Source organism: Eptesicus fuscus, chromosome 3 (genome assembly GCF_027574615.1).
Source record: "Eptesicus fuscus isolate TK198812 chromosome 3, DD_ASM_mEF_20220401, whole genome shotgun sequence".
Taxonomy (NCBI): Eukaryota; Metazoa; Chordata; class Mammalia; order Chiroptera; family Vespertilionidae; genus Eptesicus; species Eptesicus fuscus.
Genome location: NC_072475.1, coordinates 57,824,852 through 57,845,934, shown reverse-complemented (window position 1 = coordinate 57,845,934; position 21,083 = coordinate 57,824,852). Strand labels below are relative to the sequence as shown.

The window sequence follows — 21,083 nt, the reverse complement described above, 5'->3', positions numbered from 1 at the left end:
TACCTTCAGATATCTGCCCTCAGGGAGAGAATGGGTGGGCAGTGATTCCTGCAAGCACCTCAAGTTCAATGAAAACTCCAAACCCAATTCACTGTCTTCTCCCCAAAACCTTACCTTCTTGCTATATCGCTGATTACATCACTTTCTACTTAGAATCCTTGACTCTAACCTCTTTATCACTCCCATGTTTATTAGTTTATTAATTAGTTTGATTAAATGTTTTCTGAGTGACTGCCGTGTGCCAGGCACCGTGCTGAGGCCTGGAGGATAGAAAGATTCCTAAGAAAAGGATCCAGTCCACAAGAAGCACCTAGCTCATTGTGAGACAGACATGTAAACAAACATCCGCAGTACTGGGTGCCCGTGATATACACATGAAGGTGTGCGGGTGGCAAAAGAAGGTACATGTATACTTCAACAAAAGGTCAGGTATATATGCAGTTAGTCCCTAGGTCTTCCTGACTTTATTTCCTAAGTATCTCCTTGCTCTGACCCCTTTTTACTCAATTCTTGTCTTTGCCTAACCTTTTATAATAGCCTCCTATTAGACCTGGGCTCTCTGCCCCAGTGCCTCCTATCCCCCCGACCACTGGCATGGTAGGCCTTCAGACTTATTTTTCTCAAAAACAAATCTATTTCCCTGAACACACCAGGTGAGGTTGCACATATCACACCCCTATTACACAGTTGTAGGCTTTCCCTCGGTTTCCCTATTTCACATATTGAACACCATTTGTCATTACATATTATATGCCATGTGTCCTAAGTGCCTAGATGAGCTTCTAGCTTTTGATGGGACACATTAAATATTTGTTGAAAGTGAGTGACTGTATCTAAACACTCCTATTTAAATTCTTCCAAATATCATGAGATAACCATAGCTTTGCAAAGGAGCATTTCCCCCTTTCCCTGCTTATCTAATTAAAAACAAAAACAAAAACAAACCTTCTTGTTTAGTTTTATGCGGGGTTTGTCTACATTCCCACAATTGTCCACAGAGCCAAGTCTATTTTATTTCTGCGATAATGGTGGTCACCATCAATGGGATAAACCTAGTGGGCCCTTAGTTTCTCACACCAGGTTTGTCAGGGGACTTTTTCATTGTTAACTGCCCTTCCCACACCCACTGTGATAGCTGCTGTTCATATGGGACTGCTTCCATGGTTTTTCATGAGAATTTTCAAGGAACTTGCCATGATCTTACCAAGGCAGTAAGCTGGAGGAAAAAAAGTATGGAGCATGCTTAATTAGGAGACAACCCGCTCAGGTGGTAACTTTGAACCCTGCTAGTCAGCTAAAATCTCACCAAGTGTGGTAAGAAAGACTTCCTGGAGGTTTAAGGATAACTTGCATGTAAAAGAGTATAGATGATAACAAATAGCTTAGAGCTCTAGGTGTCTTACAAAATTATCTTAGCATAAATCAAGTCCCCAAAGAAAAAGGACTTTGGGCAAAATCAAGTGATGATTAAGCAAAAAAAAAAAAAAAAAAAAAAAAATGTTGTGTTTAAAGAGCATGATAATTCAATATGTATTAGTATCTTTTACTTTGGATATTTTGAGAACAGTATTGAGCCAAGAAAGATGAACTGTGCTTTGTAACACAGAGAAACACAATGAGATGGAATCCGCTAAATAGAGCAGATATGAACATCAGACATCAAAAGTTAGATTTCCTTTTCTCATTGTTGGGCTGTTGGCTTCTTGACATCCTGGAACAAGAACTCTCCACTGCATCTAGGGCTTCAAAAGTGTTTGCTGATGTATTGTTAGAAAAGTCCATGGAGATGAAAAATTGGGGGTGTGTGGATTCATTCTCTGAAAATTGGAATCCCTAATTTATTCCTCAGCCCTTTCCAACTGGATCCTTATTTTTCTAGTCATTTTTATTTGCCTTTCCAGGACGTGCTGAACAAGACCCAGATAAGGTTGTTGAAGCCATAATGGATGCCATTGAAGACTTTATCCAGAAAGGACTTGTCCGGTCTCTGAAAAAAGTTAAAGTTGTCATCTTTCAGCCTCAAATAATGTATGTTTTTTGTGCCAACATGAAAAAAAGAGAAGGCTCCCAGGCTCCCTCACAGTCTATAATGTCCAAAATTGCATGTGAGTTGTTGATTTTTATGAAATGCATGTTCTTAATATTGAGGTCACATGAGAAATAGCTAAAATTCTACATTATTTTTTGTGGTAGTTTATTAGCTTCCCCTGGTTTTATTGAGATATAATTGATATACGTCACAGGTTAAGGTATGACTTTACATATGTTACTGCAATATGTTTAGTTAGTATCCATCATCTCATACATATCTTAAAATGCGAAAGCAAAATGATTTTTTTTCCCTTGTGATGAGAACTCTTAGAATTAAGAGCTTTCATGTATATTATACAGGTATGTTAACTATAGTCATCATGCTGTACATTATATCCTTGTAATTATTTATCTTGCAACTGGAAGTTCGTACATTTGACCGCTTTTTTCAATTTCCTCTCATCCAATCCACCTCTGGTAACCACAAATCTGATCTCTCTTTCTATGACTGTGAGTAGTTGTTTTTTTAGCTTCCACGTGTAAGTGAGATTTTTTAAAAATATATTTTTATTGATTTCAAAGAGGAAGGTAGAGGGAGAGGGATAGAGAGAGAGAGAAACATCCATGATGAGAGAGAATCATGGATTGGCTGCCTCCTGCACGCCCCCTACTGGGGATCGAACCCACAACCCAGGCATGTGCCCTTGACTGGAATCCACCTGGGACCCTCTGGTCTGCAGGCTGACGCTCCATTCACTGAGCCTAACTGGCTAAGGGCTGTAAGTGAAATCTTACAGTATTTGCCTTGTTCTGCCCACCTTGCATTGGTAATCTTTAATGAACGATCAGAAAGAAAATTTAAGAAAACAATCCCATTTACAATTGCATCAAAAAGAATAATTACCTAGGAATAAATTTAACCAAGAAGGTAAAACTGATAAGACACTGATGAAAGAAATTGAAGAAGACAAAATAAATGGAAAGATAATATGTGCTCATGTATTGTAAGAATTAATATTGTTAAACTATCCATACTTCCTAAAGCAATCTACAGATTCAGTGCAATCCCTATCAAAATTCCAATGGAATTTTCTCAGAAATACAACAAACAATTGCAAAGTTTGTATGGAACCACAAAACACCCCAAATAGCAAAAGCAATTTTGAGAAAGAATAAAAAAGGTAGATGCATCATGATTCCTGATTTGAAATTATATTACAGAGCTACAGTAATCAAAACAATAGGGTATTGGTATTAAAAACAGACACATAGATCAATGGAAAAGAATAGAGAGCCCAGAAATAAACCCATGCATATATGGTCAATTAATTGATAACAAAGGAGCCAAGAATATGCAATAGGGAAAGGGTAGTCTCTTTAATAAATAGTGTTGGGCACCTACTTCAGTAGCACATATCTATATAAATAAAAGTCTAAGTGACCATTATGACTGGTCCACTGAATGACTGTTTGACTAGTTGCTATGACGCACACTAACCACCAGGGGCAGATGCTCAACACAGGAGCTGCCCCCTGGTGGTCAGTGCACTCCCAAGGCCAACCTCCCCCATGGGGGCCAGTCCCAATTGGCCCTGATCAGGACTGGGTGAGAAGGCCCCGATAGGCCCTGATCGCTGGCAAGGCCAGGGGACTCTACCCGTGCATGAATTCGTGCACCGGGCCCCTAGTGCTAAAATAAATGGTGTTGGGAAAACTGGACAGCCATGCAAAAGAATGAAACTGGCCACTATCTTACACCACGCATAAAAATCCACTCAGAATAGATTAAAGATTTGAATGTAAAACCTGAAACCATAAAACATCTAAAAGAAAACATAGGGGGTAAGCTTCTTAACATCAGTCTTGACAAGTGGGAATATATCAAACACAAAAGCTTCTAGAGCAAAGAAAACCATCAATATTTTTCTACAGAATGGGAGAAAATATTTGCAAGTCATATACCTGATTAGGGGTTAATATAAAAATATATATAAAGAACTCCTACAACTCAATAGAAAACACCCAAACAATCCAATTTTAAAATGCACAGAGGTTCTGAATAGACATATTTTTTCCAAAGAAGATATAGAAATGGCCAATAGGTACATGAAAAGGTGCTTAGCATCACTAATCATCAGGGAAACGCAAATGAAAATAATGAAATATCACCTCACACCTGTTAAAATGCTATTATCGAAAAGACAAGAAATAAATGTTGAAAAAATGTGGAGAAAGGGGAATCCTTGTGCACTGGGAATGTAAACTGGTACAGCCACTATGGGAAATAGTAGGAGGTTCCTTAAAAAATTAAAAATATAGGAGAAACCAAGATGGCGCCATAGGTTGAACACCTAACCCGCAGCCGGGCACAACAATTTCAAAAATACAACTGGAGGTCAGAACGGTCATCGTCCAGAACCACAGGAAAGCTGGCGGACTGAAATGCCCACAGCTGGGGAGAAGGAGAAGGCCACGGGGACAGTCGGGGGAGCCGCAAAAGCCTGAGGTATGGAGAAACGGACGGAGACACGAGCACGCGCGCCTGCGGGGAGGATGGAGCCGGAGAGGAAGGGGTGGCTGACGGCCTGGCCGGCGTTCACTGGCAGGAAGGAGATGAAGGCTCCGGATTGCGCTGAGCGCCGGCTCCGACTGCACTGAACCCCGTTCCGGGCGAAACCCTGGGAAGCCAGGCGCAGGCTGGGGGAATGAATCTGGGCTGTGGGGCGCAGGCACAGAGGAGCGGCGGAAGGCAGAGCTCCAGAGGCGCGCGCAGGAAGGGGCGCAAAGGACGGACTGTTGCCTGCGCCACTGAACTGCCCTAGCGGGAAGGAGACAAGGGCTCCGGACCGTGCTGAACCCCAGTTCCGACTGCACTGAACCCCAGTTCCGGGCGAAACCCTGGGAAGCCAGGCACATGCTGGGGGAATGAATTTGGCCTGTGGGGCAGAGGCACAGAGGAGCGGCGGCTCCAGAGGCGCACACGGGAGGGCGCGCAGAGGAGGGACTGTTGCCTGCGCCACTGAATGGCCCTGCTGGGAAGGAGACAAAGGCGCCAGACTGCGCTGAGACCCAGTTCCAACTACATTGAAACCCAGTTCCAGGCAGCGGGCGAAACTCCGGGGCGCGTTTCTCTCGGAGGTGTTTGCGGGGAGTGCAGAGGGACACAGACACAGGAGCCTCATGTCTCCTGCACAGCAACTCTTCCTATATAGACAAAGAGGGTCCTCATGGACAATTGGCCTGGAGGACAATTCCTCCTAGTGACACCAACAACAATCAAGACTTAACTGTAGATACTCACTCAGTTTCGCAACTGCGCCGCCCCCGCAGGCCGCCCGGCCCGGGGCACTGGGGACACCGCGGCGGCAGCGGCGCCCGGAGCCCGGCGGCCGCCCAGCGCCCATCCCCGCCGCGAGGCCCCCGCGCGCCTGGTTCCGCGGGCCGCGCGCCCCGCACACCGGACGGAGGCCCGGGCGCCCTCTCCGTGCACCTCCCGGCGCCACTAGACCTCAGTAGAGTTGACTGAATTCAAGGGATTAAGAAGAACAAATTGGGGAACTCGAAAAAGATGACGGCGGAGGTGAAGGCTGATGTGTTGCCCTCACATGGCAGTTTCGGAAATACAACTGGAACATGGACTAGTGAGGGTGGCGACTGCTGCTCGCGTCTCCCCAGACCGGGCGGCTGCTCCTCTCAGTCAGCACCGCAGCCGGGGCCATGGGCTCGTGGGCGCCGCAGCAGCTGCTGTGGCAGCGGCCGCGGACTCGGCGCAGCGGCTCTCTGTGAAGGAAGAGACCATCTTTCTGCAGGAGGGGCGCATCCGCGCCACCGACCTGGCCGAGCTGCGCAGTGAGATCCTCGAGGCCCCGGAGGCCGCCAACACCGATTTGGAGGATTCTTAGGAGTTCTCATCTTACATTCAAGCCCTTTAAGCCATTTTGACAGAGGAGAATCAAGAAGGCGGCTAAGTTAAACAAAGGAACTGCGAACTCCACCGCGCACAGCAATTTCAGGGGCACGAATGGAGGACAGAGCCTCTGCCATCCAGAACTACAGGAGAGATGGCTGAATGGTAGATTTATAGCTAAGAGGGAAGAGGAAACCAGCGAAATCGGAGGGGATGAGGTGTGGAGGCGCGTGGGTCTGGTTGGTGGCGGGGGAAAGGGGCTTTTGTTCCAAACCTAGGGGAGATTAGCTCTCCATCACACTGAAATCCAGCTTCTGGGGACCCGTGGGAGACCCAGATGCCTGCAGGGAGAGGCGGGACTCTTGCGGAGGTGCCAAGCGCCCCTGGGTCTGGGGGAGGCCGCGCTCCCCTGGGTCCGAGTGAGGCCAGGGGTCCATAGATCCAAGTGAGGCCTCGTGCATCTAGGCCCGGGTGAGCCCAAGTGGCCCTGGGTCTGGGAGAGGCCAAACATCCCTGGGTCCAGGTGAGACCATGTGTCCCTGGATCGGGTGAGGCCTCGTGAACCTAGGCCCGGGTGAGCCCAAGTGGCCCTGGGTCTGGGAGAGGCCAAGCGTCCCTGGGTCCGGGTGAGACCATGTGTCCCTGGATCCGGGTGAGGCCTCGTGCACCTAGGCCCGGGTGAGCCCAAGTGGCCCTGGGTCTGGGAGAGGCCAATCGTCCCTGGGTCCGGGTGAGACCATGTGTCCCTGGATCCAGATGAGGCCTCGTGCACCTAGGCCCGGGTGAGCCCAAGTGGCCCTGGGTCTGGGAGAGGCCAAGCGTCCCTGGGTCCAGGTGAGACCATGTGTCCCTGGATCCGGGTGAGGCCTCGAGCACCTAGGCCCGGGTGAGGCCACGTGCCCCTGGGTCTGGAAAAGACCAAGCGCCCCTGGGTCCAAGTGAGACCATGTGTCCCTGGATCCGGGTGAGGCCTCGTGCACCTAGGCCTGGGTGAGCCCAAGTGGCCCTGGGTCTGGGAGAGGCCAAGCGTCCCTGGGTCCGGGTGAGACCATGCGTCCCTGGATCCGGATGAGGCCTCGTGCACCTAGGCCCGGGTGAGCCCAAGTGGCCCTGGGTCTGGGAGAGGCCAAGCGTCCCTGGGTCCGGGTGAGACCATGTGTCCCTGGATCCGGGTGAGGCCTCGTGCACCTAGGCCCGGGTGAGCCCAAGTGGCCCTGGGTCTGGGAGAGGCCAAGCGTCCCTGGGTCCGGGTGAGACCATGCGTCCCTGGATCCGGATGAGGCCTCGTGCACCTAGGCCCGGGTGAGCCCAAGTGGCCCTGGGTCTGGGAGAGGCCAAGTGTCCCTGGGTCCGGGTGAGACCATGTGTCCCTGGATCCGGGTGAGGCCTCGTGCACCTAGGCCCGGGTGAGCCCAAGTGGCCCTGGGTCTAGGAGAGGCCAAGCGTCCCTGTGTCCGGGTGAGACCATGTGTCCCTGGATCCGGGTGAGGCCTCGTGCACCTAGGCCCGGGTGAGCCCAAGTGGCCCTGGGTCTGGGAGAGGCCAAGCGTCCCTGGGTCCGGGTGAGACCATGTGTCCCTGGATCCAGATGAGGCCTCGTGCACCTAGGCCCGGGTGAGCCCAAGTGGCCCTGGGTCTGGGAGAGGCCAAGCGTCCCTGGGTCCGGGTGCGACCATGTGTCCCTGGATCCGGATGAGGCCTCGTGCACCTAGGTCCGGGTGAGCCAAAGTGGCCCTGGGTCTGGGAGAGGCCAAGCGTCCCTGGGTCCGGGTGCGACCATGTGTCCCTGGATCCGGGTGAGGCCTCGTGCACCTAGGCCCGGGTGAGCCCAAGTGGCCCTGGGTCTGGGAGAGGCCAAGCGTCCCTGGGTCCAGGTGCGACCATGTGTCCCTGGATCCGGGTGAGGCCTCGTGCACCTAGGCCCGGGTGAGCCCAAGTGGCCCTGGGTCTGGGAGAGGCCAAGTGTCCCTGGGTCCGGGTGAGACCATGCGTCCCTGGATCCGGGTGAGGCCTCGTGCACCTAGGCCCGGGTGAGCCCAAGTGGCCCTGGGTCTAGGAGAGGCCAAGCGTCCCTGTGTCCGGGTGAGACCATGTGTCCCTGGATCCGGGTGAGGCCTCGTGCACCTAGGCCCGGGTGAGCCCAAGTGGCCCTGGGTCTGGGAGAGGCCAAGCGTCCCTGGGTCCGGGTGCGACCATGTGTCCCTGGATCCGGGTGAGGCCTCGTGCACCTAGGCCCGGGTGAGCCCAAGTGGCCCTGGGTCTGGGAGAGGCCAAGCGTCCCTGGGTCCGGGTGAGACCATGTGTCCCTGGATCCGGGTGAGGCCTCGTGCACCTAGGTCCGGGTGAGCCCAAGTGGCCCTGGGTCTGGGAGAGGCCAAGTGTCCCTGGGTCCGGGTGAAGCCAGAGCCTGGGTCCGGGTGAGGCCGTGTGCCCCTGGATCCATCCGGGTGAGGCTGGGTCCCAGGCCCGGGTGAGACCACGCGCCCCTTGGGTATGGGTGAGGCCACGTGCCCCTTAGTCCGGGTGACGCCGTGCCCCTGGGTTCGGCCGAGACCAAACCAGAGGGAGTCGGACCTCCGTTACCGCCATTTGTCCACCATCCAGAGCTGGGGGGTCAGTGCTGACATGTACACATAAGGAACTACTGGACATTGAAATTGAGTCTCAAAAGAACTGTTGGTCCAGGGGGAAGCTCGCTACAGACTGATTCATTTGCCTGTCAGCATAACTATTATTGCTCGTCTCACATTCAGTGCTTATTAGTATATATCTAGTGACATATGATCTCGCTCATCTAGGGGAAATGATGAACAACATAGACTGAGGAACAAGAACAGAACCAGAAGCAAGGAGGCATCGATCGGACTATCAGGCCTCAGAGGGAGGATAGGGGAGGGTAGGGGGAGGGTGGGGGGGAGGGGGAGAGTTCAACCAAAGGACCTGTATGCATGCATATAAGCCTATCCAACGGTTAAGTTCAACAGGGGATTGGGGCATGCGTGGGGAGAGGGGTGGGATGGGAATGGGGGGATGAGGACAAATATGTGACACCTTAATCAATAAAGAAATTAAAAAAAAAAAAAAATTAAAAATATAACTAACACATGATCCAGTAGTTATAATTCTGGGTATTTATCTGAAGGAAATGAAATCATTATCTCTAAAAGATATCTGCTCTCCCATGTCCATTGAAACATTATTGAGATAGCCAAGACATAGAAACAACATACTGTCCATTGGCAAAATAAATGGGTAAAGAAGATGTGGTATATACAGGGTGGGGCAAAAGTAGGTTTATAGTTGTGAGTATGTGAAAGTGAAGTTTATTCTTGCATTATTACTTATAAATTATGGTATTATTTTTCATATGAGCAACTGTAAATCTCCTTTGGCCTAATCCTGCATTAATGATGGAATATTATTCAGTCATAGAAAAGGAAATCCTGCCATTTGTACCAACATGGATGGTCCTTGAGGACATTATGCTAAATGAAATGTCAGACAGAGAAAGACAAATAATATATAATAAATCTAATATGTGGACTCTAACAGAGAACAGATTGGTGGTTGCCAGAAGTGGGGTGGTGGGAGGTGGGCAAATGGGTGAAGGTGCTCAAAAGGTACACACTTCCAATTATAAGATTAATAAGTCCTAGAAATTCTATATGCAGCACAGTGACTATAAAATAAGAAAGAAGGGGAGAAGGGAGGGAGAGAGGAAAGGAGAAAGAAAGGGAGAAATAGCTAAGAGCTAGATATTTTTTTCTTTTTAAATCCAAAACAATTGTTGCATTCCCTTGTGTTCCTTTTTTTTTTTTTTTTTTTAGCATTTTTGGGCATCTCAAAGAAGCCTCCCCCCAAACAAAAGCCTTCGGTTTTGGAGAAGAAAACAGAATCAGCAATTTTTCAGGTGTGTGGTGAAAATGAAACATGTGTACAAAACGCTGTCTCCTGCCTACAGAATCTGATGGAAAAGGAACAGAGTCTTTACAGCAGTGCAGAGGAATGTATCAAAGACTTTGATGAAAAGGAATATCAGGAATTGAATAAGCTGCAGAAGGACTTGAATATTTTCGTGGAATTGGACCATCAGAAACCTTTGATTAAGGTTTCAGGAATTATCAGAGATGTGGAACAGGCTAGAAATGCTGTAGAGAAAATGATCAAGACAGTTAGATCAGCCAAAGAGCAGGAATCCAGAGCAGATTATATCACTGACTTTGTAGAATGGCAATATGACGACAACAACACTTTTCGTAGTTTTGAAAAAATAACCAATATGAAATTGGAGGAGGCAAGGAAAACACAGGGAAAAACAGTTGATGTCCAAATTAATAATCAGAACTATACGGTGGACATGAAAACATGCATTGCTACAGGTGCAAACGGACACACTTTACAAATTCAGCGCATCGCGAAACCTCAAGGTGAGTCAAACTTTCATGCTTGTTATCCTCTATTTTACACTTACTTTGGGCTTAACACTATCTTGTATATCTATCAAAATTGTAGTCAAGTCGATAAAACTCAAGTGACTCTTTTGTATTAAGATAGAAAACTCATGGAGTTTACATTAAGGTGGGGAAAATACAGGCTGGGTGAGCCCAACATCCTGAGGATGGCCATCTTAGTGGTACCATAGCCAAACCTCGCCTGTTTGTAGTTCACAAGCTCCCTAGAGCCAGTTCTTCTGGGAGGTAATGGCTGCTCCACTAAAGAAAAGTGGCCCAAGGTTTTATTTAGAACAAAAGGGAGAAGACAGCCTGTCAGAAAGTGGGCACTTTCTGCCTCTGTGATTGGTACCCAGAGAGGCCCAGGAGCCTGCGGGATCTCCCAGAAGTCACTTCCTCCTCTGCCCTGAGAATAAAGTTCCTAGACACACACATAGGAAGCAGCCTCAGATTCTGTGACTGGATCTGCTTCCGAGAAGGGAATGCTTGTCTCCTATGGAGGTGAGACAGACTTCAAACCACAGAAGTCCCCCACTGAACACTAGTAAAAATGGCTTCCCTTTCAGTACCTTCTCTTCATCTTTTCGAAGATCAGTTCAAGTTAATTCCTCAAACCCCAAGCAACCGTTGGGCAATGAGAACTCAAGAATAAAATATGGTTAGTAGAAGAGGAGATAGAGCTGCCACCACAAACTGCCACATAGAAAAACCCACTACTCACTCAACTCTTAAGGATGTTGTGAAGAATAATGAAGGAACAGATGTGGGTGGCCTTGTGGTGGGAGCTCTAGCAAAAAATCCATGCATTTGTACATAAGACAATAGTGATTATTTAAAACATCATAGGGCAATAATTGATTGTTAAATTATTGACTTATGACGGATTAGAAACTGAGCAGAATATGCAGTTCAGTCAGGGCATGATCAAAACTTGTCCCTCAGAGATTTTGAATTGATCGGTGTGTGTGAGTGTGTGTGTGTGTATTTGTGTGTGTGTGTGTTTGTGTGTCTGTGTGTGCGCATGCGCGCGTCTTATTTAATAAGCATTAAGTTGGTTCTGTGGTGATCTGTGATCTACGCTTTGGAAAACATTCTCCTAGAAATATAAGAAATGTATTGAATACATTGAATCAGGAGATTGTAAAACAAGAACACACATGCTATTCAGTTTTTTGAAGCATACCAGGAAGGGGGACTGTGTAAATGAGCCTTCCCAGGTGCAGAGTGCCCTCAAATGTCTACTTTGCAGTTGAGATCCCTGGACACTGGAGTGATATGAAGCAGCAGCATGTCTGTCTGGTTGAGCTACAGCCTGGTCAACCAGAATACAGCAAAGTGGCAGATGCCTTCAATCAGACCTGCTCACAATTCAAGATAGAGAAGGTAAGCATTCTGATGACATGGAGTTTCTTAATGGTGGAAATAAGGCGTATCGTGTTCCTGGATAAATACATTTATATTTACTTCCTAACATAATTTTAACCCAGAATTAGAATATTTCATGGTAATTAGATTTTAAATTCTAGATTTTACTCATCTCCCCATAATTCCTGAGACTTTAAGGCTGAGATTTTTGAGTCAGTTATTACAAGACAGTAGATTGCAATATGATATTAGAATTCTAAAGACATATATTTCCTTTGTGAAGCAAACTAATAAAAATTCAAAGATATGAGAAGAAACCAGCAAAGGCTCCTCAGGGTTGGGATATGTGCCTTTGCCCCACTGTTCACAGGCCAACAGTGCTTGCTTCCTTAGTAAACCCACTAGTCCTTTCACTGTTCATCTCATTTATTTTGGCATCTCCTACTCTTAAAAATTAATATTGCTATTTGAAATTTGTTTTCTTTCTTTCCTGACTTCTTTGGCAATAATATTTTGATGTTTTCTTCTTTATTAATTAACTAGAGGCCCGGTGCATGAAATTCGTGCACTGGGGAGGGTGTCCCTCAGCCCAGCTTGCACCCTCTCTAATATGGAACTCCTCGGGGGATGTCCAACTGCAGGATTAGGCCCGATTCCTGTGGAATCGGGCCTAATCCTGCAGTTGGACATCCCTCTCACAATCCGGGACCACTGGCTCCTAACTGCTCATCTACCTTCCTGATTGCCCCCTAACTGCTTCCTTGCTGGCCTGATTGCCCCCAAATACCCTCCGCTGCTGGCCTGATCACCCTCAAGGCTTTTATTAGTATAGATATGACCCTGCACAGAAAATTTTACTAACCCTGCTTTATAATAAGGGCTTGACAATTGAATCATTAGGACCAGACACCAAGATTTCCTTTCTTTGAATAGTGGAGGGAATACTTACCTTGTCTTTAAGTTGCCCGGAAATTAAAATGAGATAATGACTTAGAAAAGTATAAAAGCACCATATAAAGACAACTGTCTTTTTAATGAAGTGGCAAAATGAAAAACACTTTTTATTCTCCCCTTCCTTCCTTTATAGCTTTTATTTAAACTTTGAAATTTATAAAAATTTCACTCCAATTTTCATTTCTTTACATTCAACATTATTTTGTATTGGTTTCAGGTTTTATATTAGTTACAGAATAATGGTTAGACAATCATATACTTTACAAAGTGTTCCCCGATATTTCTAGTACACACCTGGCATCATACCATCATTACAACACTACTGACTATATTCCCTATTTAAGTGACAATGGGTTCAGTCTTTCTTTTGTGTTTCTTGTCCTTCCTTTTCTTTCTCACTTCTTCCCTCATTTTCTTTATATAGTATCTCAATTGGCCATCAAAGCTCAGTGAAGGCACTGGGACACGCTTCATCCATTTTACAGACCAGGAAACTGAGGCCAATTCCAGTTGGCTGTGGAACTTGACTCAGCACACAGGAAACCCTCAGAGCCATGCTCTTTGCGCTTCCTAAGGGACAGCGGCCCAGCAAACAGAACAAACCTTCCAGTCAGGCTTCCCAGCCTCTTTCTCAAGCACCTCTTCATTGCGGATGCTCCACATTCTTTCCTCTCCTCCCATTCTTTACTGCCCCCCCCTTCTCCGAAGCAGGTGGAAGGCTTCCCACTCACTGCCTAGGCATGCTCTGCCATGGTGTAGCGAGCTTGCTTTTGGGTCAAGGCAGGAGCAGTAGTCACTGCCTCTGAAGTGTGAAGGCTGCCTGAGCGAGGCCCATTAGCACTGGGAGCTTCTCTGAATCATGTCAGTCAGTCCAGTACCCTGCAGTGCAGCACCCCTTCACTGAGGTGGCTCCACCCCTCAACCCCTGCCTCAGGGGTGAGGGTCCTTGCCCCTCTGCCAGGAGTCCTTCCATGCCCCTTGATCCCTGGCTGGGCCCACCCACGTCTTGGGGGCACTGCAGAACCTCTGTCTCTCTGCAGATGAGGCAGATCCCTGCCCTAGGTCTCCACAAAGCTATGAATCTGTGGCCAGAGGCCTGGTCTGGGTCTCAGCAACCACATGCCTGCAATGTTCCCAGGGACCCTGGGAGTGGCTGGGCGAGTCCCGCCTCACCTCCCCAGGGTGGCGATCGCCCGGGGACCCCCGGGAGCGCCTGGCTCGGCCCGGCCACACCCCCCCCAGGGTGGCGATCACCCCCGGGACCCTTGGGAGTGCCTGGCTGGGTCCGGCCACGCCCCCTCAGGGTGGCGATCGCCCCGGGGACCCCCAGGAAGCGCCTGGCTCGGCCCAGCCATGCCCCCCCAGGGTGGCACCTGGCTCGGCCCGGCCATGCCCCCCCCAGGGTGGCAATCGCCCCCGGGACCCCCGGAACTAAGAGGATTGGGCGCCGCCATCTTGGTCTTCTCAACGGCTGGATAGGCCACCCGGAGTCCCGCCCCCAGCCTCTCGCAGGCCCAATCATGGGCATAGTGGAGGTGCGGTCAATTTGCATGTTTCTCTATTATAAGGTAGGATTTTCCTTTCATTACCACTGGTATCTGTTTCTCCTCCAAATCCCTCATCATAGCTTTTCCCACAGGGTTTATACTTTGGACTTCTGTCTCTGCACTTCACCAGGGAATGTTTTTACCTTCATGGATGCAGCTATTATGTCAATGTTAGTAGCTCTCAAATCAACATATCACCCACTGGGACCTTTGACTCTAGGTCAAGATCATATTCCCAGTAAAATAAAAATATCTCCACTTGATTATCTATCTGCTAAATCAATTTCCTAAAACCTTACTCATCATCTCTAAGTAATTATCTTCCCCTTCCTTCTCTTTTCTGACCTTGGTTCCACCATTCCCTGAATAAAGCTAGAGATTTTTTTTTTTATTGTCTAAACTTTTACATATGTCTCCTTTTCCCCCGATTGATCCCAAAGTTAGAGATTTTTGAGTTCCTTCTGTTCATCCATAATAATGAGTGTGCCAATAAGGTGTACATTTTCTCTCTTTACAAATTTTCTTTTACTTTCTATTTGCACTGCCACAACTGCTCTTCAGAACTGGGGACACGCCCCAAACACCCATGTGAGGGGATGCTCTGATGAACTCCAGCTGCTTCTCCCAAGAGATTCGGTCCAATGAGAGTGAACCTGGGACAAGTGCATTTATATGTTAAGTGACTGGAGAGCACCAACGTCTTAGCATCGCTCCAGACGTCAGAGGCCTAGTTCTCAGTCTGGCCTCCCTGAGCTGTGCAGCCAGACTACATTGCTATTCACTGCCCTGGCCTGGAATCCTGGGTTCCTCCATTATGTTGTCACCCTTCTGCTGCCAACTCAAGGGTGCCAGTGCCTTTAGGCCCCAGTTGTGGTACTCTCCCCCATTCTGTTTACTCATGTAGTTAAGCACATAATAATTCAAACAGGTTTGAAATGTCCTAAGAGATATATACCAGAGAGAAACCAAGATAGTGGCAAAGGAGAACGCTGGCACTTGCATCCTCCCACAACCACATCAAAATTACAATTAAGATACAGAACAACCATCATTCAGAACCACCTGAAATCTGGCTGAATGGAAGTCCTACAACTAGAGAATTAACGAAGAAAGCACATTGCCCTAGCTGGCTTAGCTCAGTGGATACAGCGTCAGCCTGTGGACTGAAGGGTCCCAGGTTCAATTCCGACCAAGGCCACATGCCTGGGTTGTGGGCTCAATCCCCAAAAGCGGGCGTGCAAGAGGCAGCCCATCAAGGATTCTCATCATTGATGTTTCTGTCTCTCTCTCCTTCTCCCTTCTTCCCTGAAATCAATAAGTATATTTTTTTAAAAAGAAGAAGAAAAAAGCACATTGAGACGGGTAGGAGGAGTGAGGTGCAGAATGGGCTGGGCTGACACCCACGTGTGGCATGTTTTTAAACCGGAGTCCAATACCACGCCCCAAGCCCAGGGTTGCAGTGCTGAGAAGAGGACTCCCCATGACTTCCTTCCTGCTGTAAAAACCAGTGGGGATTGTGTCTGAGTGACATGGAGGCTGCTGGAATCCCAGGCAGTTCTTCTTAAAGGGCCCATGCACAGACTTAGGCTCATTCCCTCTGAGCTCCAGCACTTGGGCAGCAGCGTGAAAGGATCCAGGGACATATGGGGACATAAATTGTCTGGCAGCAGGGCAAGCCATCTTCTCCCTCCTCCTTTTGGTTATTGTTGGCATCTCTAACCCTTTTCCTTTTCAACTTCCGGTAACTGTGTAATTAAGATAATAGCATATACTTGAGTTTTGTTTTTTATTCATCCATTTGGACCATCTTTACCTTTTTAAAAATATGTTTTTAATGATTTCAGAGAGAAAAAGGGAGAGGAAGGGAGGGATAGAAACATCAATGATGAGAGAGAATCCTTGATTGGCTGCCTCCTGCACATTCCCTATTGGGGATAGAGCCTGCAGCCCAGGCATGTGCCCTTACCAGATCAAACCTCACCCTCCTGGTTCATGGTTGGACGCTCAATAACTGAGCCACACTGGCGGGGTCAATCTTTATCTTTTAGTTGGAGTACTTAGTCTGTTCAATGAATTTACTGATATGTTTGGGTTTAAATATGCCATATTCATCTTTTTTTCTATGTATCATTCTACTCTGCTCCTTTTCTCTCTTTTCCTATGTTATTTTGTATTAAGTATTTTTATCATTCCATTTTTATTCCCTATTAGAATGTTCATTATACATTCTATTACAATCCTTTCATTGGTTACTTAGAGATTATTGAACTCTAGTGTGAATTAGTATAGTTCTCATTTCCCAAACAATGCAATGAACTTTGAACACTTTAAACACATTTATCCCCTCCTGCCTCTTGTACTACTTTTACCTGTATTTTAATTCTATGTATATTTGAAACCCTATAAAGCTTTTTATTTTTTAATACAGTCATTGTATATTTACCCTTTTATCCCACTGCCCTGCCATTCTTCTTGCATTTTCATGCCGACACCTTGGGATCATTGTCCTTCTGGTTTTACTTTTCTTTCGGGTGTAGATCTGGTTGTGATGTTTCTGGTAGTCTTAAGTTTTTGTCTGAAAATGTATTCATCTCACTTTCGTTCTCTGAAGGATATTTTTGCTGGGTGTAGAATTCTGGGTGACAGTTATTTTCTTTAAGCACTTTGAAGGCATTATTCTGTTGTCTTCTGACTTTCTTTTTTACTCTGCACTGCTCTTCTATCTTGGAACTTGGCCCATCAAATCCTTGTTGCCTTCAAAAAGCTCTCCCCCTTACCCTCACCCTCAAGCCCTTCTAATAATTGTTGGCAAGAGGATTTGTCTGATACAGTTTACTACAGCCAGAAGCCTGCTGCTAACATAAACCTACTAAGTAAAGTTTTAAGATTTACTTGCAGTGTTTCTTTTTTAACCTTATAATTTATCTCATTAGGAATATAGAATCAGATTTCTGTTTTGAAAACGACTTAAAGTAATTCTTTTCTTTGTGTGGTTATTAAATTTTAGAAGGGTGGGTGCTAGCTTTAGCAGCACATATACTAAAAAAAAAGGTGAGGAACAAGAATGAAAAGACTAAGAAGCAAGAATTATTTCAAAACTCTTTAAGATGAAATTTTTAATGCATTTGGAAGATGAGTAAAATAAATAAAATCTTCGGTAAATAGAAAAGAAATGGAAGTAGGCAGTTTAAAGATTAGAAACTTAATTGTAGATAAAAAGAAAAATAAATTTTAAAATCACAAATCAGATAAACAAAATGCATGATAATGCAGAGATTTTGAGGTAGAGGTCAAACTATATCTTAATTAAAAATAGGAATCCCAAAACTGAAAAAACAAACAAACCAGATGATGGCAGATGAGAGTATTAGAACTGAGAGTCCTTTAGAATGGAATGTGCAGGCTCTATCACCAATAGGGAAGAAGATTCTGACAACTTTATGGAACTACCACTGCCTATTGATTAGGGAAGTTTTGAAGCTGATCTGCAATCCAGGTTCCAAGGAGTTTTCACCACAGCCCTGGAACCACTGCCCAAAGAGGATGGTCATAGCATGGCTACTGTGAAATGCAGATTGGTGTAGCCACTATGGAGAATGGTGTGGAGGTTCCTCAAAAAGTTAAAAATGAATTGCCTTATGACCCAGTGATTCCACTTCTGACTCTATCTCTAAAGAAAGTAGAAACACTAGTTCAAAAGCATATATATGCACCCCTATATTCATTGCAGCAGTATTTACAATAGCCAAAATTTGGAAGCAGCCCAAGTGCTCATCAGTAGATGAGTGGATAAGAAAGTGGCAGTACCTTTACACAGTGGAATACTACTTTGGGCTGTAAAAAAGAAGAAAAATCTTACCTTTTATGCCAGCATGAATGGAACTAGAGAGGATTATGCTAAGTGAAATAAGTCAGAGAAGACAAATGCCATATGATTTCACTTACATGTGGAATCTAATGAATAAAATAAATAAACAAAATAGAAACAGACTCATAGATACAGAGGACAGTCTGATAGCTCTTAGAGGGGAAGGTGTTGGGAGACTTGGTGACAAAGGTGAAGGGATTATGAAATACAAATTGCTAGTTGCAGAATAGCCACAGAGGTGTAGATTACAGTGTAGGGAATATAGTTCATAATATCGAGGTAAATAGGTATAGGACTAGGAGGGTACTTGACGCAGTGGGGGGACCACTCTGTAAAGTACATAACTTTTTAAACTACTTTGTTGTTCACCTGAAACTAATAGAGAATGGTATTGAATGTAAAATAAAATTGAAAAATAAATTAGAAAAGAAAAAGCATGGCCACTTTGGTCTACAGCCAGATTCCCTGCTACCAGGATTCATGCCCCACACTTCCAATTGGATGAGAGATTCATTTTCATTAATTTCCTTCTTGCCTAGGCACTCTAGTGTTTCTCTGTGGTTAGACCTTGGCTAGGTAAACCAATATCTTAAAAGGACTGAAGAGGAGAGAGGCAAAGGGACAAAGTGGGGTAGACGGCAATAGGGGCAGTGATTACAGTGAAAGTAAGAAGCAGGAGTTGAGGTGCCTTGGTCACCCAAGATCCTAAATATTGCTTGCTGTATGTGGTGCATAAAAGATGTTAAAAATTAAAGCAACTTTTCCCCAAGGCCCGATTTGTGAAGCACTGGATGTAAAAAGATTTCTGAATGCAGAGAGCTGCCATCTGGCATTGAATTTGCTGTTTATAGTAATTTTTACTGATAAAAAATAGGATCATGCCCAGGCCAGGTGGTTCAGTTGGTTGGAACGGAACACCAAAAGGTTTTGGGTTTGTTTCCTGGTTAGGGCACATACCTAAGTTGTGGGTTTGAATCTTGTTTTGGCACGTATGGGAGGCAATAGATGGATGTTTCTCATATCAATTCATTCTCTCTCTCTCTCTCTCTCTCTCTCTCTCTCTCTCTCTCTCTCTCTCCTCTCCCACTTTTCCCCTTCCTCTCTCTAAACATATCCTCAGGTGAGGATTAAAATAAAAAATAGTGATCATATTTCATTTGCTGTATCTTGACACAGGCACTTGGCACAAACAGAATATTTTTCCTTATTGATTTGCAGATTGAGAGAATCCAAAATCCAAGTCTCTGGCAGCACTACCAGACAAAGAAAAAAACCATGGATGACAAGAATGGCCAAATACAAAATGAGAAGCTGCTCTTCCATGGGACAGATGCTGACTCCTTGCCACATGTCAATCAACATGGCTTTAACCGCAGTTATGCAGGAAAGAACGGTAAGGAATAAGTCACGTGGCTGCTCCAAAGGAGGTGTCAGCCAAGAGAAGCCAAGCTGGCTCAGGGATCCCGCGGATTGCACTGTGTTCCCTCATGGCTCATGGCCAGGGTGCAGCCAGCGCTTCAGGTTAGACTCACTGAGTTTCATCCCAAAGGGGCTGACTGGCCCTTTGAGGTGGAAGAGTGATTTATTAAAATTAAAACACACACAATTTTTTAAGAGGCTTCAGAGAGAGCTGAATATTATATTAACACTAGAGGCCCAGTGCAAGAAATTCGTGCACGCAGGGAGGGGGTTCCCCTCAGCCCAGTCTGCACCCTCTCCAATCTGGGACGCCTCAGAGGATGTCTGATTGCCAGTTTAGGTCCAATCCCAGAGATAGGGCCTAAACTGACAGTCGGACATCCCTCTCACAATCCCGGACTGCTGGCTCCTAACTGTTCACCTGCCTGCCTGCCTGATCACCCCTAACTGCCTCTGCCTGCTGGCCTGATCGCCCCTAACTGCCTCTGCCTGCTGGCCTGATTGCCCCTTACTGCTTCCCCTACAAGCCTGGTTGCCCCCAACTGACTCCTACCCCCGCCGGCCTGGTCACCCTTACTGTTCTGCCTGCCAGCCTAGTTGCCCCCAACTGCCCCCCTCTTCCAGCCTGATTGCCCTCAACTGCCCCCCCCTTGCCGGCCTGGTCACCCCCAACTCTCCCCCCCCACCAGCCTGGTCGCCCCCAGATGCCCCCCTTGCCGGCCTAGTTGCCCCACGCAGCCTGCTGTTCAGTGGTTTGGTCGTCCCTCAATGACCCCTCTGCCGGCCTTGTCACTCCACGCAGCCTGCATTTTGGTTGTCACTGTTAACTGTGACAGCGTCCCAGACAATTTGCATATTCCTCTATTATTAGTATAGATTACTTGACATATTGAGTCAATACATCAAATTATAGACAAATTGAAATTCTTAAAAATGTTTTTCTTTTCACAGCTGTGGCATACGGAAAGGGAACCTACTTTGCTGTCCAGGCCCATTATTCTGCCCATGATACTTACTCCAGACCAGATGCAAATGGGAAAAAGCATGTGTATTATGTGCGTGTGCTTACTGGATTGTACGCACTTGGAAATCAATCATTACTTGTGCCTCCTCCAAAGAATCCTCAAAATCCTCTTGACCTGTATGATACTGTCACAGATAATGTGAGCACTCCAAATTTATTTGTGGTATTTTATGACTACCAGGCTTACCCAGAATACCTGATTACTTTTAAAAAATAACATTTTGGTATCCTTCAAGAAGACATTATGTACACAAGCTATTTTCAATCTTTTTCAACTCATGGCACACATAAATTAATTACTAAATTCTGTGACACGCCAAAAGATATATTTTTTGTCAATCTGACAGAAAAATACCAACGGTTTGGTTTTGATTCATTCACAGCTATTGTGTGGGCTCTTGTCATTAAAAATATCTATTTTTATTGATTTCAGAGAGGAAGGCAGAGGGAGAGAGAGAAACATCAATGATGAGAGCGAATCATTGATCTGCTGCCTCCTGCACACCCCAAGTAGGGA

The 21,083-nt window shown here is 46.4% G+C and overlaps 1 protein-coding gene across 1 annotated transcript in view; it reads left to right on the top strand.

Annotated features, from left to right (window-relative positions):
* LOC129148585 (protein mono-ADP-ribosyltransferase PARP14-like) overlaps nt 1-20,783 on the top strand; it is an 85,343-nt gene extending 64,560 nt beyond the window's left edge. The window contains exons 13-17 of the mRNA XM_054713919.1: nt 1,902-2,105; nt 9,766-10,365; nt 11,639-11,772; nt 19,342-19,516; nt 20,494-20,783. Coding sequence (XP_054569894.1) covers nt 1,902-2,105; nt 9,766-10,365; nt 11,639-11,772; nt 19,342-19,516; nt 20,494-20,783 — 1,403 coding nt within the window. The remainder of the gene's footprint in view (nt 1-1,901; nt 2,106-9,765; nt 10,366-11,638; nt 11,773-19,341; nt 19,517-20,493) is intronic.
* Nucleotides 20,784-21,083: the final 300 nt, after the last annotated feature.